The sequence below is a fragment of the Vigna unguiculata genome, chromosome 5 (genome assembly GCF_004118075.2).
Source record: "Vigna unguiculata cultivar IT97K-499-35 chromosome 5, ASM411807v1, whole genome shotgun sequence".
Lineage (NCBI taxonomy): Eukaryota > Viridiplantae > Streptophyta > Magnoliopsida > Fabales > Fabaceae > Vigna > Vigna unguiculata.
Window position 1 is genome coordinate 8431434 of NC_040283.1, and position 18908 is coordinate 8450341.

At 29.7% G+C, this 18908-nt stretch overlaps 1 protein-coding gene and 1 non-coding gene across 2 annotated transcripts; one reads left to right on the forward strand and one right to left on the reverse strand.

Moving 5' to 3' along the window:
- Positions 1-527: 527 nt before the first annotated feature.
- TRNAY-GUA lies at positions 528-619 on the reverse strand. The gene is given in 2 exon segments: positions 528-563; positions 583-619. It is a non-coding gene; the product is annotated as a tRNA-Tyr (tRNA).
- Positions 620-5596: 4977 nt separating this feature from the next.
- On the forward strand, positions 5597-11200 carry LOC114184251. The gene is made up of 4 exons (XM_028071536.1): positions 5597-5841; positions 6035-7690; positions 8088-9133; positions 10733-11200. Exons 2-4 carry the CDS (start codon positions 6203-6205, stop codon positions 10848-10850), a joined length of 2652 nt encoding a protein of 883 aa, XP_027927337.1. The 5' UTR covers positions 5597-5841; positions 6035-6202; the 3' UTR covers positions 10851-11200.
- Positions 11201-18908: the final 7708 nt, after the last annotated feature.

The following is an 18908-nucleotide window of genomic DNA, read 5'->3' on the forward strand; positions in this document are numbered from 1 at the left end:
TGTGCAATTTATCTTAATTTCCCCTGTAGTATTTTTTTTTTAATTTAGAGAAACGTGAATTGGTAATGTGATTGTTGTGGGAATATTAGATTAAGAAGTAGTTCCAACATGGAATGACTTCAGTGTTGAAGAAGACATTAAAAAGTCGTACCATAATGGTAAGACTTTACTTTAAATGAAGAAGTCGTGTCATAATCGGACGACTTCAATAATGCAGATGAAGAAGTCATATTATATCGACACAACTTTAGTGTTGGTTTTGAAATGAAGAAGTTGTATTATAATGCCACGACTTTAGTGTAATAAAATAATGGAACAACTTCCATTTTAATGGATGTGTAGTTGAATAAGAATAAAAATTAGATATTTTTGTAGGTAGGTCACTTATATTGTTCTAGATTGTTATCCATGTTGCACGATATTGAGGTCAATATCTTTTTGTTGTGGCTCTCATATCTTCTCTATGTAGCTTATCAAAATTTAAAGGGTTAGTAGGAATAATTTGGCGGATAAAAGACAAACACATTTCCGACCTGCCGAATTCGAACCAGCGACCTAAGGATGGCTATTTGGATTTACCAACTACAGTCCTCCACTCTACCAACTGAGCTAAGGTCAGATTTGCTTATGTTTCATAATTAGTACAAAATACTCTTAGTTTCTTACAACGTCTTCAAAATGGAGAATATATCGTTCCTAATTTTTATTTATCACTTAATTTTTTTATTACAGTAATTATTATGTTGATTTGATTATTATTACAAGTAGTGACACAAACGATTTTATGTGAATAATTCAAATTTATCATATAATTAACATTTAAAAGAGAATAATAGTTTACTTGATTGTCAAAGGTTTTTAGATTCTACGTGAAATTCTTTATGAAAGATCTAATATTTTCTTTGAATTTCTCAATAAAGAGACAACCAAACATTCTAGCAAAATGTTTGTCAACAAAGAATCCTCAATCTTGACCATACATAAAGAGATTATTGTGTAAATCGACATAATATCAATAAACTACAAATCATTCGGTAAATTAATTGGTAAATATCGTGATTTGGTTCTTCTTCTTCTTCTTCTTTTCTCCTTTTTTTATCAACAAATAATCCTAAATCTTAAGTGTTCGTAAAGAGATTATCACATAAATCGACAAAATGTCTACCGACCATAAATCCTTCGATAAAATTCATTGTTGGTAAATATCTCAATTTGATTCATCCTCACCTCTAAACCCTAAACTCTAAATCTTATTATGTAAGTAAGAAAAATGTCTACCAACCACAATTCCTTTGCTATTCATTATTGGTAAATATCGTGATTTGATTTCTTCTCCTCCTCCTCCTCCTCTTCCTTCTTCTTCTTTTTTATTATCTCAACAAAGATACAACCAACATGTTAGCAAAATGCCTACAAACAAACAAACAATCCCAAAATGTTAAGCGTACACAAAGAGATTATTATGTAAGTTGACAAAATGTTTATCGACAACAAACCTGTCAGGAAAACTCATCGATAAATATCACGATTTATTGATGCTCATAGCAAGAACTTTTGTGCCAACTTTACTGATGAAACTTACCGTTGGAAAAATCCATCGGTAATAAAAACTTTAATTTACCGACAAATTCATACTGATAAAAATATTTGTTGGTAATTAATATTCTAATTTATCAACTGACTTATTACTGACGAAAGTTTATGTTAATAATTAAAATTCTAAAATTCATTAGTAAAATTTCATCAATAATTAAACAAATTCTTGTAGTTTGTTGACATTTGTAGGATTGATCAAGTGTGAGAGGTGGGTGATATGTTCTTCTTTACCCTTACATCACCTCTTTTTTTAGGGTTTAGAGAGAGAAATAACAAGTAATAAGAGAAAGACAAATGTACAAAAGAGATTTAGATTAATTTAAAATCAATTCTATGTTTAATACGAATCTACTTAGTCTTAGAGAAATTATTTACAATATTTTCTATGTATTAAATTACAACCATGCTACATGTATTTATATATTATTTGAAAAAAAAAACCTCGTGAACAATCTTTAAGAAATACTAACTAAATGTAAGAACTTAATACACCAAAAACACTTTAAAAGATTAAATAACATTCACAACTAAGGAAATAATATCACCCGTCAATGATAAGTATTCAAATATTTAAATCAATGTGTAAAGAATAAAATTTACCACACAAAACCTTGATTGATGGTTTAAATAAAAGTTTCAAACTTTTATACAATTATATAAATTTTATTGAAGTTTTTCATTAAATTAAGATCCTAGTTATTCAAAGTAATTGATATGTTTCAAGTGAATTTCCACTACTTAAAAAAAAATATATTTCCTGTCAATTTTCTTTTGAAATTTTTTTTCTTAGGAAACATTTGCAATTTTTGTTATGAATAATAGTTTGTAAGAATTTGCTACTATTTCTTTTTTTGCAAAATATTTTTCACAAAACTTTTTTGCATAAAATTTTGTAAGAAATACTTGCGAATTTTATAATTTTGTAGAAAGTAATTACCTACAACAAAATTACTTGCTAATTAAAATTCGTAAAAAAAAAAAGCCAAAAAAGGTTTTTTGTTACAAAATTTTATAACAAATTTGCAAAAAAAATTCCATAAAATATGAAAAAGTTATAGTAGTGTTTGAAATATATTTATATAAAGCATTTCGACTAGAACTTAATCATTTGTGTGAAGCTAATCAATTGTATTATTTTAGGATTTTTTTAAACAACACAACACTATAAAAACTAGGGGTGGCAAAATGGCCAGTCCGGCCCGTTTTGGCCCGTAAAAAATGGGTCGGACCGGGCTGACCCGTCTACTTTTTTTTTATTAATTTTTTTAAAACTTTTTTAATTTGTTTTTAATTTTTTAATTTTTAAAATTTGTTTATATTTACATATAAATTATTATTAAAGGCATATTTAATCAAATAAAATATTTTTAAAATTTTTAATTGATTAGTTAATATTTTTAATTAGATAAATTAAAATAATTATTAAGTTTACATATTAAATTATTAAATTATAACTAATAATTGAAACGTAATTGGTAGGTGTAAATTATTTAAATTATAATACTATTACATATTTTCATATATAAAAAATATAATATAAAAAAAATATTTTTAATTACTTTTATTTTTTATTTTTTAAAAAGCGGGCCAACGGGCCAGGACAGGTTGGCCCGTCAAGTTGACGAGCTGGACGGGACTGGTCAAAATAGGCTGACATGTTGAAATCTTCAACCTAACCCGTCTCTTTTAACACAGCCTGACGGGTTGACCCGTTTGGTCTAGTCCGTTTTGCCACCCCTGATGAAAACTAATCTATTAGTTCTCGTTTAATTGATTAATTACATAAGTTATGCCATTTCATGATTGATTAGGTTAATGATTATAAAGAATTTGTACAACAATATCTAGAAATCACTTTGAGCTAACCAATTATTACTATAAATAGTTTATTTAAGGTATTCAAAATAATGGTTTGTGTTAATTAATAATCAAGTATAATGTTTTAGAACCATTCTGAAAACATCATTAATAATATCATAATTAATGATGATCATGCTTCTTATTCTGAGATAAGTTTTACTTCTTATGTGTATGATGAACACATATTTAAACAAGTTATAAACATTCAATAGGATATTGTTCCATCATTAAAAGAATAAAATATTGCAATTTTGTACAAATGTTTTTTTAATAAAATTTTAATTTTAATATTTTGACATCAATATTGAAGTGAGAAGAGTGTCTTTTTGTATATCACATTATGATGTTAAAAGTTTAAGACGAGTTTCCTTATCGAATATTTTTTTGTTTGTGTTTATGTTTTTATAACTCTATAGTAGTATTATTTTATGGGATACTATCAAATGTATTAGATAAGTGATTTCTTTCTTTTTAGAATTTGTGCACCATATGACATAACTATATTTTGACTCATGGATCAACTTGATCCCTCGCTTATTTTCTTATCGAATTGGATTAGAAAATAAATTATTCATTTCATATATGACAAAATTAGTTGATCACGTAAAAAGATATGTAGATAACAACACATGGTTATGAATATGTAAATATGTATCTTATTCAATAAATCTATTACAAATAAAATTATTTAAACTCAATTTTATAATAAATTAATTCATTTAATCTATCATTCATGATGAATATCGTTGGCAATAAGATCCAAGTGGTGATTTAAATGTTCGTGATAACTGAAATTGAATCTAATTGCTTCAAGAGGGGAAGATTCATCTGAAAAAGACTCTTTAACGCTCAAGTCAGTAAGGTAAGAGAGTTATGATATTTGAAGTGAGTACAAGTATATAAGAGTGTTGTTAGGTAAGAGAGTTAGGATCTTTGATAAGGGTAAGTATAAATAGATTAGAGTGTGTATTCCATAGGAATTCTAGATGTATTTATAGAGTTTTTTGGACTACCTTGATCCATGTTATAAAATAAGTAATGTAATATTGACTAATATCAATAAAATAACAACTTACTTTGAATAAATAAGAATAAATAATAACAATAACACCTTACTTGATATATGCAATATTCTTTAAATATATGGTATTAAGTAATATAATAACGTAATCAAACTATCCATGTTTAATCATATATAATGTCAATATATGAAAATTTGCACAAACAAACATATTTCAGAATATCTTTTAACCACTTTAGGTTAGCAAAGCTAAATAAGTTTTATTGAACGGTATCATTTAACATATTTGTTGATATGTACAAAATATTAAAGTGATTTTTAATAAATAAAAAAATTCATTTATCAACTTGTATGATTGTATAAATCTACTTTGAAAATTTCTTATATTGATTTAGATGATTTTTTCTAAAGATAATGAAATTTAATTTAAACATACAGATAATTTTTTATGTTTAAAAGTAATATAAAATAGGTAAGAGAGGAAGTTCTTGAACTAATTGTGACATAATATAAAATGTACGATAAAAGGGAAACAGTTAGCAAAATATAAATGTTTAATTAAAATAGTGGATGAGCTGTATCATTTTTAAATACAAATATAAAGTAATATAATTTTATTTTTAATTAATTAAAATTTTCAATTAAAATTACTGAAATCCAATTGAAAATTAAAGATATTGAAAGTGATGTGGTTTTTTTTTGAAACAGCACGACTCAAATTATTATTCACCCAATAACATAAAAGTATAGTATTTACTGTACTTTTTTAATATTTAACTACATCGGATGAGATTTCTGCACTAACCCCAAATTATGCAATTAATCACAGAAAAAAATCACATCGTAGTGTCATTTTCATTTTTAAATAGTGTTTTTAAACAATTTCATACAATTATATATACATATATAATTAATTAAATGAAACAAAAAATTATTGATGAAATCAAAGAAATCCCAAAATTCGATCCGCTGCGAAAGAACAAAAAATGCAGAAGAAAAGAATGTAGGAGAGAGAAAAAAACAAAAAATAAGAAAAGAGAATAATACCAGCCGGCCCGGTTCACCGACTCCGGTCCAGTCTATCCAACATCCTCGACGGTTCGGTAACATCGCTTGTTCCGATTTTGTTTTTCATTTCAGTGCATTCTCTCTCTTTCTTCTTATCTTGTTTCTCTCTCTTCTTCTCGCATTGTTTTTCTCTCTCTCTTAATACACACCGAACAACCCGCGACGGAGGCTCCGACCCGAATCGGACGACTCGACTCCAGCTCCGGACACTTTCATGTACTCCGCCCCCAATCTCATTTCGCTCCCATTCCCACCGATTTTCATCTTCTAAAGTTTTCACCATCGACGCTGAATCTGTGAGTCCTAAATTCCCATTTCCTCTCCCTTTCAATTCATGACACAATCACGTTGGACCAAGCTTCTAATTTTTTCTTCTTTCATTTTTCTGTCGCTTTTATTCTTTACAGCGACATTTGTTGCTAGAATAGGGCAATTTCAATTCCAATACCAATTTCTAAATATTCTGATTTTTTTCTGTTTTCTTTTTAGGTTTGGGATTTTAGGGTTCTGAAGTTTCTGCGCCTAACCCTGGGGGATATTGATTGGGAGGAAGGGGAAAGGAACCCGGGATTAGGGTTTCCTCGGAAGCTTTGTTTTTATAGGGAAAAATCAAGAGGGTATATTTGGGACTAGGGAGAGGGTTAGGTTTAGAGGATAATGTGTATACTGTGTGTTATTCAGAAGTGGTCTCGCCGGGTTGCCACGATGCTACCTTGGTTGGTTATTCCGTTAATTGGTTTGTGGGCACTTTCTCAGCTTCTGCCGCCTGCTTTTCGCTTCGAGATTACTTCGCCTCGTCTGGCTTGTGTTTTTGTGTTGTTGGTTACTCTTTTCTGGTATGAGATTTTGATGCCTTGGTTGTCGGCTTGGCGCGTGCGGAGGAATGCACGGATTAGGGAGAGGAAGAGGTTTGAGGCCATAGAGATGCAGAAGTTGAGGAAGACAGCTACTAGGCGGTGCCGCAACTGCTTGAGTCCCTATAGGGATCAGAACCCTGGTGGGGGTCGGTTTATGTGTTTTAACTGTGGTCATGTTTCTAAGAGACCGGTTCTAGACTTGCCTGTGCCTCCGGGGTTAGGGATTTCCAATTCCAGTATAGTTAAGGATTTGGTTGGAAAAGGTGGCAAGATATTAAATAGCAAGGTATGGTCTGAAAATGGATGGATGTGCGGTCAGGAATGGCTGGAGAATGGCAATTGGGTTGGTGGGTCTATTCCAGGTAATCCCAACAACTGGAGGACGAGTGAGAGTACTGGTCTTTTTGGAGGAGCCGAGCATTGTTCGACTGAGAGGTCATATTGTGGTCTTTTATTTTTGGTCTGCAAGCTTTTGACTTCGTTTTTCAAGAGCATTAGATGGCTCTGGAGAAAGGCTTTTAGAGTTAGTTCAAGAGAAGAATGTTCATCCGATGCTGAACATAGAGCATTCTTGGCAAAGAGGGGTGAAAATGGGGTGGGCCTCGGTGAAAGTAGAGGGGAAAAAGCGCGTAGGAAAGCTGAGGAGAAAAGACAGGCTAGGCTAGAGAAAGAGCTTTTGGAGGAAGAAGAGCGAAAACAGAGGGAGGAGGTTGCAAGGTTAGTGGAGGAGCGTAGGAAACTGAGAGATGAGAAAGTGGAAGCAGAAAAAGATCACAGCAGATCATCAAATCCCTGTAAGGATAAAGAGCGCAGGAAGGAAGCTGAAAGGAAGCGTCAGGAGAAAAGAAAAGAGAAAGACAAGGGTTCCAGTAAGAGCAACTCTGACGCCGAAGAACTGGAGAGAAGAGCTGGCAAGGAAAGTGAGCGGAAGCGGGACTTCGACAAAAAGAGCGAAATGGATCGCCGAGAGCAACATAAATCTGGGTTAGAGAGTGGCAAGGGACAGAATATGGACAATGCACCTAATAAAAATGTCCCTGCAAACAATTATAACCGAGGAGGCACAGGAGCAAGGTATCTTGACCGCATGCGGGGCACTTTTTTGTCTTCTTCAAAAGCGTTTGGTTTCAGTAGGAGCAATAATATTCCAAGTACTGTGGTGAAGGAAAACAAGTTTAATAGTTCTGTAGATCATGTTCATACTGCTCCCAGCCGGAGAGAAATATGTCCTCCTGAGCGTCCTGCTCCAAAATCCAATTTAAATTGTGATGATAGGATCACTCACTCTGTAAGTTGTCTTGCTTCCTATATCCTTTTCTTTGCTCTTTTACAATACTGTTCTAGCAGCTTATGTTGAGTGTTGATTAGTGATGGAGTGCTAGTTACTTTTTTTCCACATGAAAGAAAAACTTGTGGTTTTACAGATCAATACTACTGTCAAATTTCTGGACAATGCTTTTGCTGTTATTTCATCTTGAAACGTGTCTATTGTCACTAACTTCATATTGTTTGATGACATTCTAAACTTTCAGTCTTTGAGATTTTTGAACATAACATAATTGTGTGATGCTCTAATTAATTTTAATTGCTTGCTATTACTGTATATAATCACGATGCTCTAGTTAATAATTGCTTGCTATAAGTTTATATTAATTGCTTACTAGAAATCTATATGTTCCTTGCAGGTACTCCCGGAATCACAGCCATGGAGTACAGGACCTAAAAAATCATGGCAGCAGTTATTTACTCGATCTTCATCTGTTTCTCAATCTTCAAATTCCAATGTAATATGCAGACCAAATTCGAAAACTCAAGCAGAAACCAAGAGCCCTCAGTTGTCTGCCCAGTCACCAGTTACGCAAACATTTACTAATCCTATTCAATTTGGTCTTCCATCACCATTTAATATTTCTACCCATGCAAGTGTACCAACTAGTAGTAGTCTAGGTTTTTCTCCTGCAATTGAACCACTTTTTTCTCCTGTTGGAAATACATCGCATGTCTTTCGACAAGATGAACCGGAGCTTTTTGAAGACCCCTGTTATGTTCCTGATCCGGTGTCCTTGCTTGGGCCTGTTTCCGAGTCACTTGATAATTTTCAGTTGGACTTGGGAACTGGCTTTGGGACAGAGAATGCAGTAACAAAGCCACACTCTTTGAAAAGCATATCTGCCAGTTCTGATGTTAATAAGCCATCTCCAATTGAGTCACCATCATCCCGGGAGAAACAGAGCTGTTCTAATTGGTTTCCCAGTACCCCCATGGGCCAAGACAGGCGTGGTTTTCCCCTGGATGATGCAGCTGCAAATGAGAAGGGAACGTGGCAGATGTGGAGTTCGGCTCCACTTGTTCAAGATGGTTTAAGTTTAGTAGGTGGCCCACGGAGCTGGCTGTTATCCTCACAGAGGAACACACCAAACAAGGATGATTTTGTGGTTTCATCTTCTCAGAATGCTATGGCTTCGTTTTTTAACAAAGAAGATAGCATAATATCCAGTATCCATTCTCCACATAATGTTTTTCTTCCTAATGGCCATAGTGGTGAGAACTTCAGCCCCGTTACTGGTTCGTCTGGATATGATCCTTGGTCACAAAGTGCTCTCTTCCCACCATTGTCAGGTGGTCTTATAGGTCAGGAGACAGCCACTAAAAATGATATGATATATGGTAGCCCAAGTGAATCTGCTAGTAGCCATGGGCTTGATGGTTCTCCGGCTAACTGTTGGTCCAAGTATGTATGAACTATTTGCCTAGCCTATATATTGGATAGATAATGTGGAATTTCTGCTTTACATTGATCATTTATATTGTTGAGCGTTTTAATTTGATGAAACTTATTTAGCAAAAAATGATGAGAAAAAACAATTCTTATTTTTCGAAATGAACTGTAGATCTGTGTAAACATTTATGGGCAATTTTGTGGGAATTCTAAACCTTTTTGCTTCTTTTGTTTCAAGTGTCTCGGTCATGTTATGTAGGTGATGATACGTTGGGAAAACCATTGGTTTCTGTGGTGAAAATTAATTTTATAATACTTAACAAGTGATGGAATGTTTGAATGGAACAGCATGTGTTTAAGTATGTATGTGCTGTGTTGATCTTATTTGTCCTCTGTAGTCTGTTTGTTGAATTGTGTGGGTTGCTTATTGATGATACTCCGACTCCATGTATCTAAATATATCTATTACTAATTTAGAGTGGTGCTTGTTGTTTGGGTGTTTTTTGAACAGATTGAATTCTTCCGTACAGAAAACTAGCTTATAAAGAAGAAATATGTTAATGTTTCCAACGAGAGTGAATTACTTTTTAAGTTTATTGGTAATGGTTTGACTGGAGGTATATACCCAAAACAGCATTTTCATCTCTAACCATGCTTTATCAGAGAAGAGCGAGGTGTAGAAAATGAAATATAAATACGAAAAAAAAATATAGCATCACAGCTTTTGTCAAATTTCCATGATTTTGTCTCTTCTGCTGTCCACATACCACTCATGTATATGAAAGGTAATTTAAGTGTTTGATTGAAATGGATTCCTGTGACTTTGGACATCGTTGGATGTCTGATTTATAACAGAATAAAATGTATTTAGCTCCAAATTTACCCTTTTTATGTTCTTTAGATTCACTAAAAGTGGAATATTTAATTGTCAAATGATATTTTGGATTCATGTGTGAGATCTGTGTGATATGTATTGTGATTTATTTGTTCATGAAATGAATGCGGTATGCAATGGTACGGGACAGAAAGGGATTTAGTTGTTGGTGTTTGACAGTATATTTTCATGTCCTTTTCTTTACTCGTCTGTTCTGTTTGATTGAGTCGTCAATTGTTGTGTGATTGTGTTCATTGATTAGTTCTAGCTGTCATCAATTTGTTTATCCTTTCAAAGTAATTGTTTGAGAATATACTATCAGCTAAAATTCAAACTGCGGACTTGTTGAACCTGGAAAATAATGAAATAAAAACTAGTTGAACCAACAAAAAAAACAAAACTAAAGAGACCCTCATAATTGAACAGTAAAAGAATCTCTTGTCCCTAAGGTAGAATTTTGGGGAAGTCTAGATGCCTCAAATACTTGGACTACTACTACTAACTTTTTTTCCTCCTCTTATGATGTGTTGGATTTATTTTTTCTCCTTGATTATGCAACTTGGGTCATTCCTTCCTCTCTAATACAATTTTTAGTGTTAATTTAGACTGTTGAAAAGTGTTGTTTGAAACTAATGGTTTTGCTTGTGATATGAGCTTTTATTTTCAGCATCTAAATGAAGTTTTCTGAGTTGTTGTGACGGTAGATTTAACAGCTTTGAATTTTGTTTGCTTTGCAGAAAGGAATGGCATGTAGATGGTTCTGTTGAAAGCATAGGGAAATCAGCTGTTTCAAGGCCATATAGTGGAGGTCAACAGCCAACCTCGGATGTACAGTCGTTTTGGTCATTTGATTAAAAAGATGATAGTGACAGGTTATGAGGGATTTGATAAACAAACACAAGTGTTCTCTTGAGGCAAATAGCCTCTTTTGGGGGACGAGTTTAGAATACTGAACCCATTGTATCTTCCTTTCTTCTTTTTAAAGGAAGATTGATGTTTACATAATGTTAACAGCATCAATAGGAATACATGTTGGATTGGATGCACTCTGAGCAAGGTAACAAGAGAGGTTCTGGTGCCCTCATTTCTTTGGAGAATGGTGCTTCACATTCCCATGTGTCACGATCTTCAAATATGTATCAATTGATGTTCTTAATCACAAATTAACTCATACTAACATGACTAGCAGCCAATGTGTTTGTGTACATCATCCTCTCATTATTACCTTTCATTATTATGAATCCAGCTGCATCTTTGACCTCATTGTGAACAAATTCGACTGTGATTCTACCTGACCCATCCGTTGTTATAATTTATTTTTTTTCTTACACCCACTTATTTCCTCACGCATGAGAGATTTTAAATATTTTGATTCAAATTAAGTTACACCATATAAGAAACTATCTCCACGTATTCACATTCACGAATGTAAAATTTTCTGTAATATCCGTTTTGAAATGATAGAGTGAGGGGGGATTTTTATTCTGAGTCAAGTTGTTCTTGAGAAAAATTTTGTGGCACAAATGGCTCTGCCGCAAATGTAGTTTGGACGTCATAATTATTGATTTTTTTTTTTATGAGAATTAATTTTCTTGTTATCTATAACTATATATAAAGGGGATTCTCTCTTTTGTGTCCACATTTCATAATTCCAACTTTACCCTTTATAATTTAATTATTTATTAAATTTTTAAAAATTAACGGTTACTTTTACAAGTTTTTATAAAATTATTTACTTATCTTTTTTTTCTTTTTTTCTCTTACTATTTATCAACAATTATTTTTCTCTTATTTTTTCCGTACATTTTATTTTATTTTTTATAAATATACTTTTATTTTGTTTATTAAATTAATAACATTACAATATCATCAATTATTAATATAATTTAAAAAATGCGTACACACAGGCGCGATAGCGCCTGTGTTTACACTAGTTTATTCATTAAAGCACTTGCTGTTGAAACATAAAAAAAGTTAAAACTAACTTTATTTTTCTCTTTAATGCAAGATGTTGAATCTTTTGTAGAGAGAGTAGAGCAGAATGTGGTTTTGTTTTTCACATAGAATCATGCAAAATAATTAAGGTTAATATATACTGGGCATGCGCACTAAATGATTAGAAGAACAAAAATCAACTAACATCTACCAGATTCGAACCAGCGACCTAAGGATGACTATTTGAATCTACCAACTACGGTCCTCCGCTCTACCAACTGAGCTAAGGTTGAATTTGATGGACTTTTCAAGTTTTACTTATAATATTACAATAACACACCTTGTAACATGCTTTAAACCTGATAAATTTCGATGTATCGGATATAAAATATAAACCCTATTATAAGATAGACTTATTTTTATATTTTCAGGTTACATATATTTTTTGTTTTTAATTTTTAGTAAAAATTAGAATTAGTCACACTTCTAAACTTTGAATCAATTTAGTATATTTTTTTAAACTTTGAACAAATTTAGTTTCTCATCTTTAGAAATACATGAATTTAGTCCTTTAAATTAAGTTTTTTAAAGTTTATTTGACGTTTCAAATAAGTTTATCAGTTAACATTGAAACAAAAATGTTTCAAACAGTGTAAACAAACTCATATGCTATCATGAAACGCATTTGAACGTCAAGTAAACTTTATAAAATTTGGTTAAGAAAATTAAATCCACTCATTTTTAAAGTTGAGAGACTAAATTAGATCAAAGTTTTAAATATAGACTAATTTCAATATTCAGTGAAAGTTAAAGAACCAAAAACATATTTTAATTATGTCAATTTCAATTTGTTTTGTAATTTTTTTTTATTATCATAGATTTTATCATCTACATTTTAAAGTTATATCACTAACAACTTTTAGGGATAAAAATTCATTACTCACTATAATAATCAATTTAGATATCAATTTATAAATTACAAAATGATTGGTGTCAATTGGTTTCTAAATAGACCATTAACATTAGCTATCAAGATTTTAACTATAAAAAAAATTAGTCACTAAATTTGCTCAATTAATGGCCAATTTAGATAAAAATTTAAATACTAAATTTTTGTGTAGCTAAAATCTTGGTAGCTAATTGTAATAATCAATTTAGAGACAAATTTATAAATTATTTTAGTTACTAATAATTTTTAGTTTATAAATTGATTACTACAGTATCTAATTATTTTTTATCATTAAAATTAGTCATTAGTTAGACATAAAATTTTTTTATAGTGTATACATTATTTTTTTCATCAATCCAATGTTAAACTACTAATGTGTGGTGAATTCAATAATACATACACCTTAAATATTGAATTTTTAATTTAGGAGAATTTTACCACCAAGATTTCAATTTTGTTAATTTATCCTGAGATTATGAGATTATAAATACTTTAACTTTTATTCTTTTGGATACTAATTTATTATCAGGTGCTTGATATGATCAAAACCAATACCAATTGCTTTAGAAGGAATCGAAGAAAAATATATATGAAGCATAAATTGGTATAGAAAATTTATTAAAATAATAATTTATTAAATTTGCGTATGTTTATGTAGTAAATTTTATCTTCTACTGATTGTTCAACACAAAATTTCTTTATTTTATTTTTTATATTATCAGATGAAAAATTATTTTTTAATAATTAATTCGGAGGAAAGTATATTAGAATAGCTTTATTCTAAGCTAATATTGTTATGTATTCATATGAATCTACACAAATATTTCGATAACTTTTACTGATTTATGGTAATTATTTTTCACAAAATAGCTAATTAAGTAGTGCTAAATCTAATGCATGCAAAATCTTATTAAATTAAAGAGAAAATATTTGCATAATCTTTTACTATTAAAATGTAAATAAAGGATAGCATAATTTTCTTACATCAATTATAACCTAATCATAATCTTATTTTTATGTATATATTTAATTGAAGCCCAATTTCATGCATGTACGCATGTATATGTTTCACAATGAATAAAACGAGGCACGCAATATTTCTATAATGACGTCCACTATGCAGTTGTCACTAACGCGTGGGTGTAGTTATCACGATATTTCCCTTCAGAGTAATATATAAGTTGGTCTTATAATTTTATTTGAATTTTTAAAAAGATTTTTAATTTTTAATTTGATCAATTTAGTTTTTTAATTCTTTGAAAATGTTTGATTTGGTCCTTTGTGTTAAACTGATGTTAACGCCGTGTTCGTACAGTATCAGCTGTCATGTTATTGTCACATGATAGTGTTTAGTGTTTATTTTCAATTTAGTCCATTTATTTATAATTTTGATCCAATTTGTTCTTTTTTTCTTAAATGAAACAATTTGGTTCCTCTCAAATTTGAGACCAAATTAATAATTAAACTTAATTACAACTTATATATACATGTTAATTTTAAAAAAAAATTATATATCAAATCACTCTACCTAAATATTCAAATTACTTTTATTTTTTACATTTTTGCATAAAAAAAATCCCTATTTAAACTTATAATATTTTAAAAATATTAAAAATATAAATATAAAGTGACATTTTTCATATTAAAAATATATCATTAATCATTTAAAAATTATAAGTGTCACTTTACATTTACACTTTTAATATTTAAAAAAAAATTATAAGTTTAAATAGGGATTTTTTTTATGTAAAAATGTAGAAAAAGTAATTTGAATATTTAGGTGGGGTAATTTGATATATAAACATTTAAAAAATATTTTAACATGTTTGTATAAATTGTAATTAAGTTTAATTACTAATTTGTTTTCAAATTGGAGATGGAGTAAAGTGCTTCATTTAAAAAAAAGGACTGAATTGAATCAAAATTATAAATAAGGATACTAAATTGAAAACAAACATAGGCATGTGACATTAAGATGACACGTGACACTGTACGAATACGACGTTAATGTCAATTTAACAGAAATTACCAAAATGATTATTTTTAATAAAGTAGAGGACTAAATTGAATAAATAAAAAATTAGAGGTCTTTTTGAAAATTCGAATAAAATTAGAACACCAAATTAGGTATCAAACCTTTCCTTTACTCTCACCATTTTTAGCATGTCTCATATTATTGTTACGACAATTTTATGTTTTACAATAACTTGCACTCAAATTTCATTTCATATGTCATCCATAGCCAATTGCCCTTGATCATACCTTGTAAAAGTCATACCTTGTAAAAGAACTATAAAGGATTATTCCATTCAATGAATGATGCAACACCGTCATAATTCTCATATAAACTCGTAATTAACCAAAGAACTAATCTTTATTTGAAACTATGCACTAAAGTTAAAGAGTTGACCGACAAACATTTAAAGTTCTTAGCACTACAAGATGAGATGTTAGGATAACCTTTTATATGAGAACAAATGAATTGGTTTTTCAATTAAACATTATAGAACATTTTTCAATTGTTCTCATGTTGGTTGTGTAGTTGAATCTAGTTCCAACTTCTAAGATGGTGTGCATAAAATTGTACCATAAATCCATTGAAGGATAATTGTACCTGTGACTATAATGCTTGTGCAGTCTCATCATCTTATTATGTTTTCTTTGATAAGTGTGATGATTACTCATTTTTCATGCTTGTTATAATCTCTTATTTGTCTTTATATCATGCATTTTGTATTATTTCATGAAAATATTTAAGATTTTAATATTTTTTTAAGATAGATATAATTACCTTTTTTGTTGGATTATTATGTAGAAAAGGAAGACTGAAGAAGAATAAAAATTACTTCTTAGGACCTTCTCGCCTAGCTAAAAGATAGCTCGTCTAGCCAAAATAAGGTTCTTTCGTCCAACCACTAAAATCCTCGCCCAACGAGTAGAATACTCGCCCAGCTAGTAAGAGTAGTTAGCCTTGGCATAAAAGCAACTTCTCACCCAATAACAGGTTATGCTTGCCCAGTGATAAGACGCTTTTTGGTAGTGGTTGAAAAGTCAAGTTCTGGATGAAATGAAACAATTTTGGTGTGGGAATGCAACAAAAGATCATGAGATAGACAACACATTTGAAGCTTAAAGCACTTCATTTTCCTTCATCCATTCCACTCTTTTGATCCATTTTTGAATTCCAAATGTGTAGGAGTAGCTAAACTCCCTACTCACTTGGATTGGATGTAATGTATCTATCTATGTAGATTTTTCATATGCAATATAATCTCCTTTATTACTCTTGTATTCTATCTTTAATCTTCATGTGCATGATTGACTATGTATGCTATTTTTTGGTCTCTAATTATCACGAAATGTTTTGGGACCTAGATAATGATAGAACAACCATGGGGTTTGGGTTTAGACATAGAGTATAATCCTTTGGTCATTCTAAACATCTTTTCTTAATGTAAATCTTGTATTAAGATAACTACAAGATTAATATTTTCACATAAAGGTTTAAAACTTGTGTATAGAGAGTTAGGACTTGTGAACTGATGATGTGAATGCTTGAGTATGTTAAATATATATTGTGTAAATTATTGCATTGAGTTTAGTTCATTAAATCCAACCTTAATGAATCTTTTGTCTTGATCACTTTATATATCATGTTAATTTAGTAGCTTTTATGTTGGCAATTTAATTTCATCTGTAATCAAATTTGAATCCATTAATGTTCATATTCATAGTCTGAATTAGTGAATAAACACAATTAACCAAACAAATGCAAATCCATTGAGAAAATATATTTGGACTTTCATTTTACTACTTATACAACTGATACACTTGTCAAGGAGTTAACATTCTTTGGTAAAATTATATGATTAATAATTTGTTATGCTTGACAATGAATCTTAAAGAGCTCTATCCATGAACAATGCCCATTTTTCATCTTTAAAGTATCATGTTATTAACGGTCAAGATATAATAAAATTTGTTTTTTGCAAGCATTGATTATAAGGAAAGAAGATAAAAGGACAAGAAGGGGAGACGTGGCGTAGTTTGATGAGACAAATAAAGTTTGGAAACATGGTTAGAATCAAACCTGAACCTAAACCTAGCTTTGATACCATATAATAAAATTTACATGCCTCATTTTTATTAATTGGTGAAATATATATATATATATATATATATATATATATATATATATATATATATATATATATATATATATATATATATATATGGTTCAATTAATCGTATAGTACCCAGTTTGGGGCTAGTGTGTCAAATAGGTATCCGGTTTTAAAGAAGTGTCAATTGCATCCCAACTTTTGAAAATTGTTTCAATTAGGTTCCTTTCAGACAGAGTTGACTAACGCCGTTAGTCAACGTGACACGTGTCAATCTGTGGATTTATTTATTTTTTTTATTTTTAATATTTTTTTTAATTTTAAATTTTTTTAAAAAAAAAATTAAAAAAATTAAAATTAAAATGTCACGTGTCAAGTCCCTGTGTGTGACACGTGACATTGTCAGTGTCACGTGGCATTGTAATACCATGTGTGAGTGTCACTATTAGATGTCATTGTGTTGATTTCGATTTAGTCCCCAGATGTGTCTTTTTGTTTCAATTTAGTACCTAAGTATGTGTATCTGATTCAATTTTGTCCCAAATTTTTTTTTAATAATTAAAATATTTTTGTAATCCATTTTTTATAAGATTAAAAATAATTAAGTATAAATATTTTTACAAAATTAAGTACTAATATTTATAATGTTTCTCTCATTTTCAGACCAAATTTATGATTTGTATAAATGTTATACTAATATTTTTTTATTAAAAATGACTTTTTAACATATTACTTTATTAATTGTTTTTTTATTAAGTACTCATGTTTTGTTAATTTTTTTTTTTCAAAATAGAACAATATTGTCTCTTACTAATTTTAAATCAAAATTTCTATTGGTATGAATGTTATACTATTTTTTTTTATTAAAAATGACTTAATAAAATGACTTTTACCACTAAATTTTAATATAAATATAAAATACTTAATTTTTTTAAAACTTTTATACTTAATTACTTTTAGTTTTATTAAAAAATATTTTAATTATTAAAAATTATTAGGTCAAAATTGAATCAAATACACATAAGTAGGTACTAAATTGAAACAAAAAAACATAAATGAGAACTAAATCGAAATCATCACAATGACATCTGATAGTGACACTGACACGTGGCATTACAATGCCACGTGACACTGACAATGCCACGTGTCACACACACAGGGACTTGACACGTGGCATTTTTAATTTTTTTTTAAAAAATTTAAAATAAAAAAAATTAAAATTTAAAAAAAAAATCAAAAAAACCACAGATTGACACGTGGCACGTTGACTAACGGCGTTAGTCAACTCTGTCTGAAAGGGACCTAATTGAAACAATTTTCAAAAGTTGGGATGTAATTGACACTTTTTAAAAATCGGGTACCTATTTGACACACTAGCCCCAAACTGAGTACTATACGATTAATTAAACATATATATATATATATATATATATATATACATGCGTGAAATGTACCCAATAGTCAAATGTATATGCAAAAACATGGTTACGATTACACTATACTTAAGGTAACAATTACGCAAAAGATTGTGTATATATATTCTCTTATAATGTAACAAAACTATGGGTTCTCTTTCATACATTTACAGTGAGGGAAATGATTGTATTAATAATTTAGTTAGTATTAATCTAAATATAAGACTAACTTTCCTTAATATAAGTTACCTAATTTTAATGACTTCTTTTAGAAATAAAACAGGTTTACTTAACTATTATTTTTCCTAACCTTGTAGGATTTAAATATTTTCTCATAAGTTAACTTCTTCATATTTGTCCTGTTTTTTTATACATATTACATATTATTTTGGCATGCTTGCACCTTAATAACATATATGTGAATTTAAATAAAATCAAATATATTATCACATAAGTTGAAACAACGTGAAGTAATTTTTATTTTTAATTATAA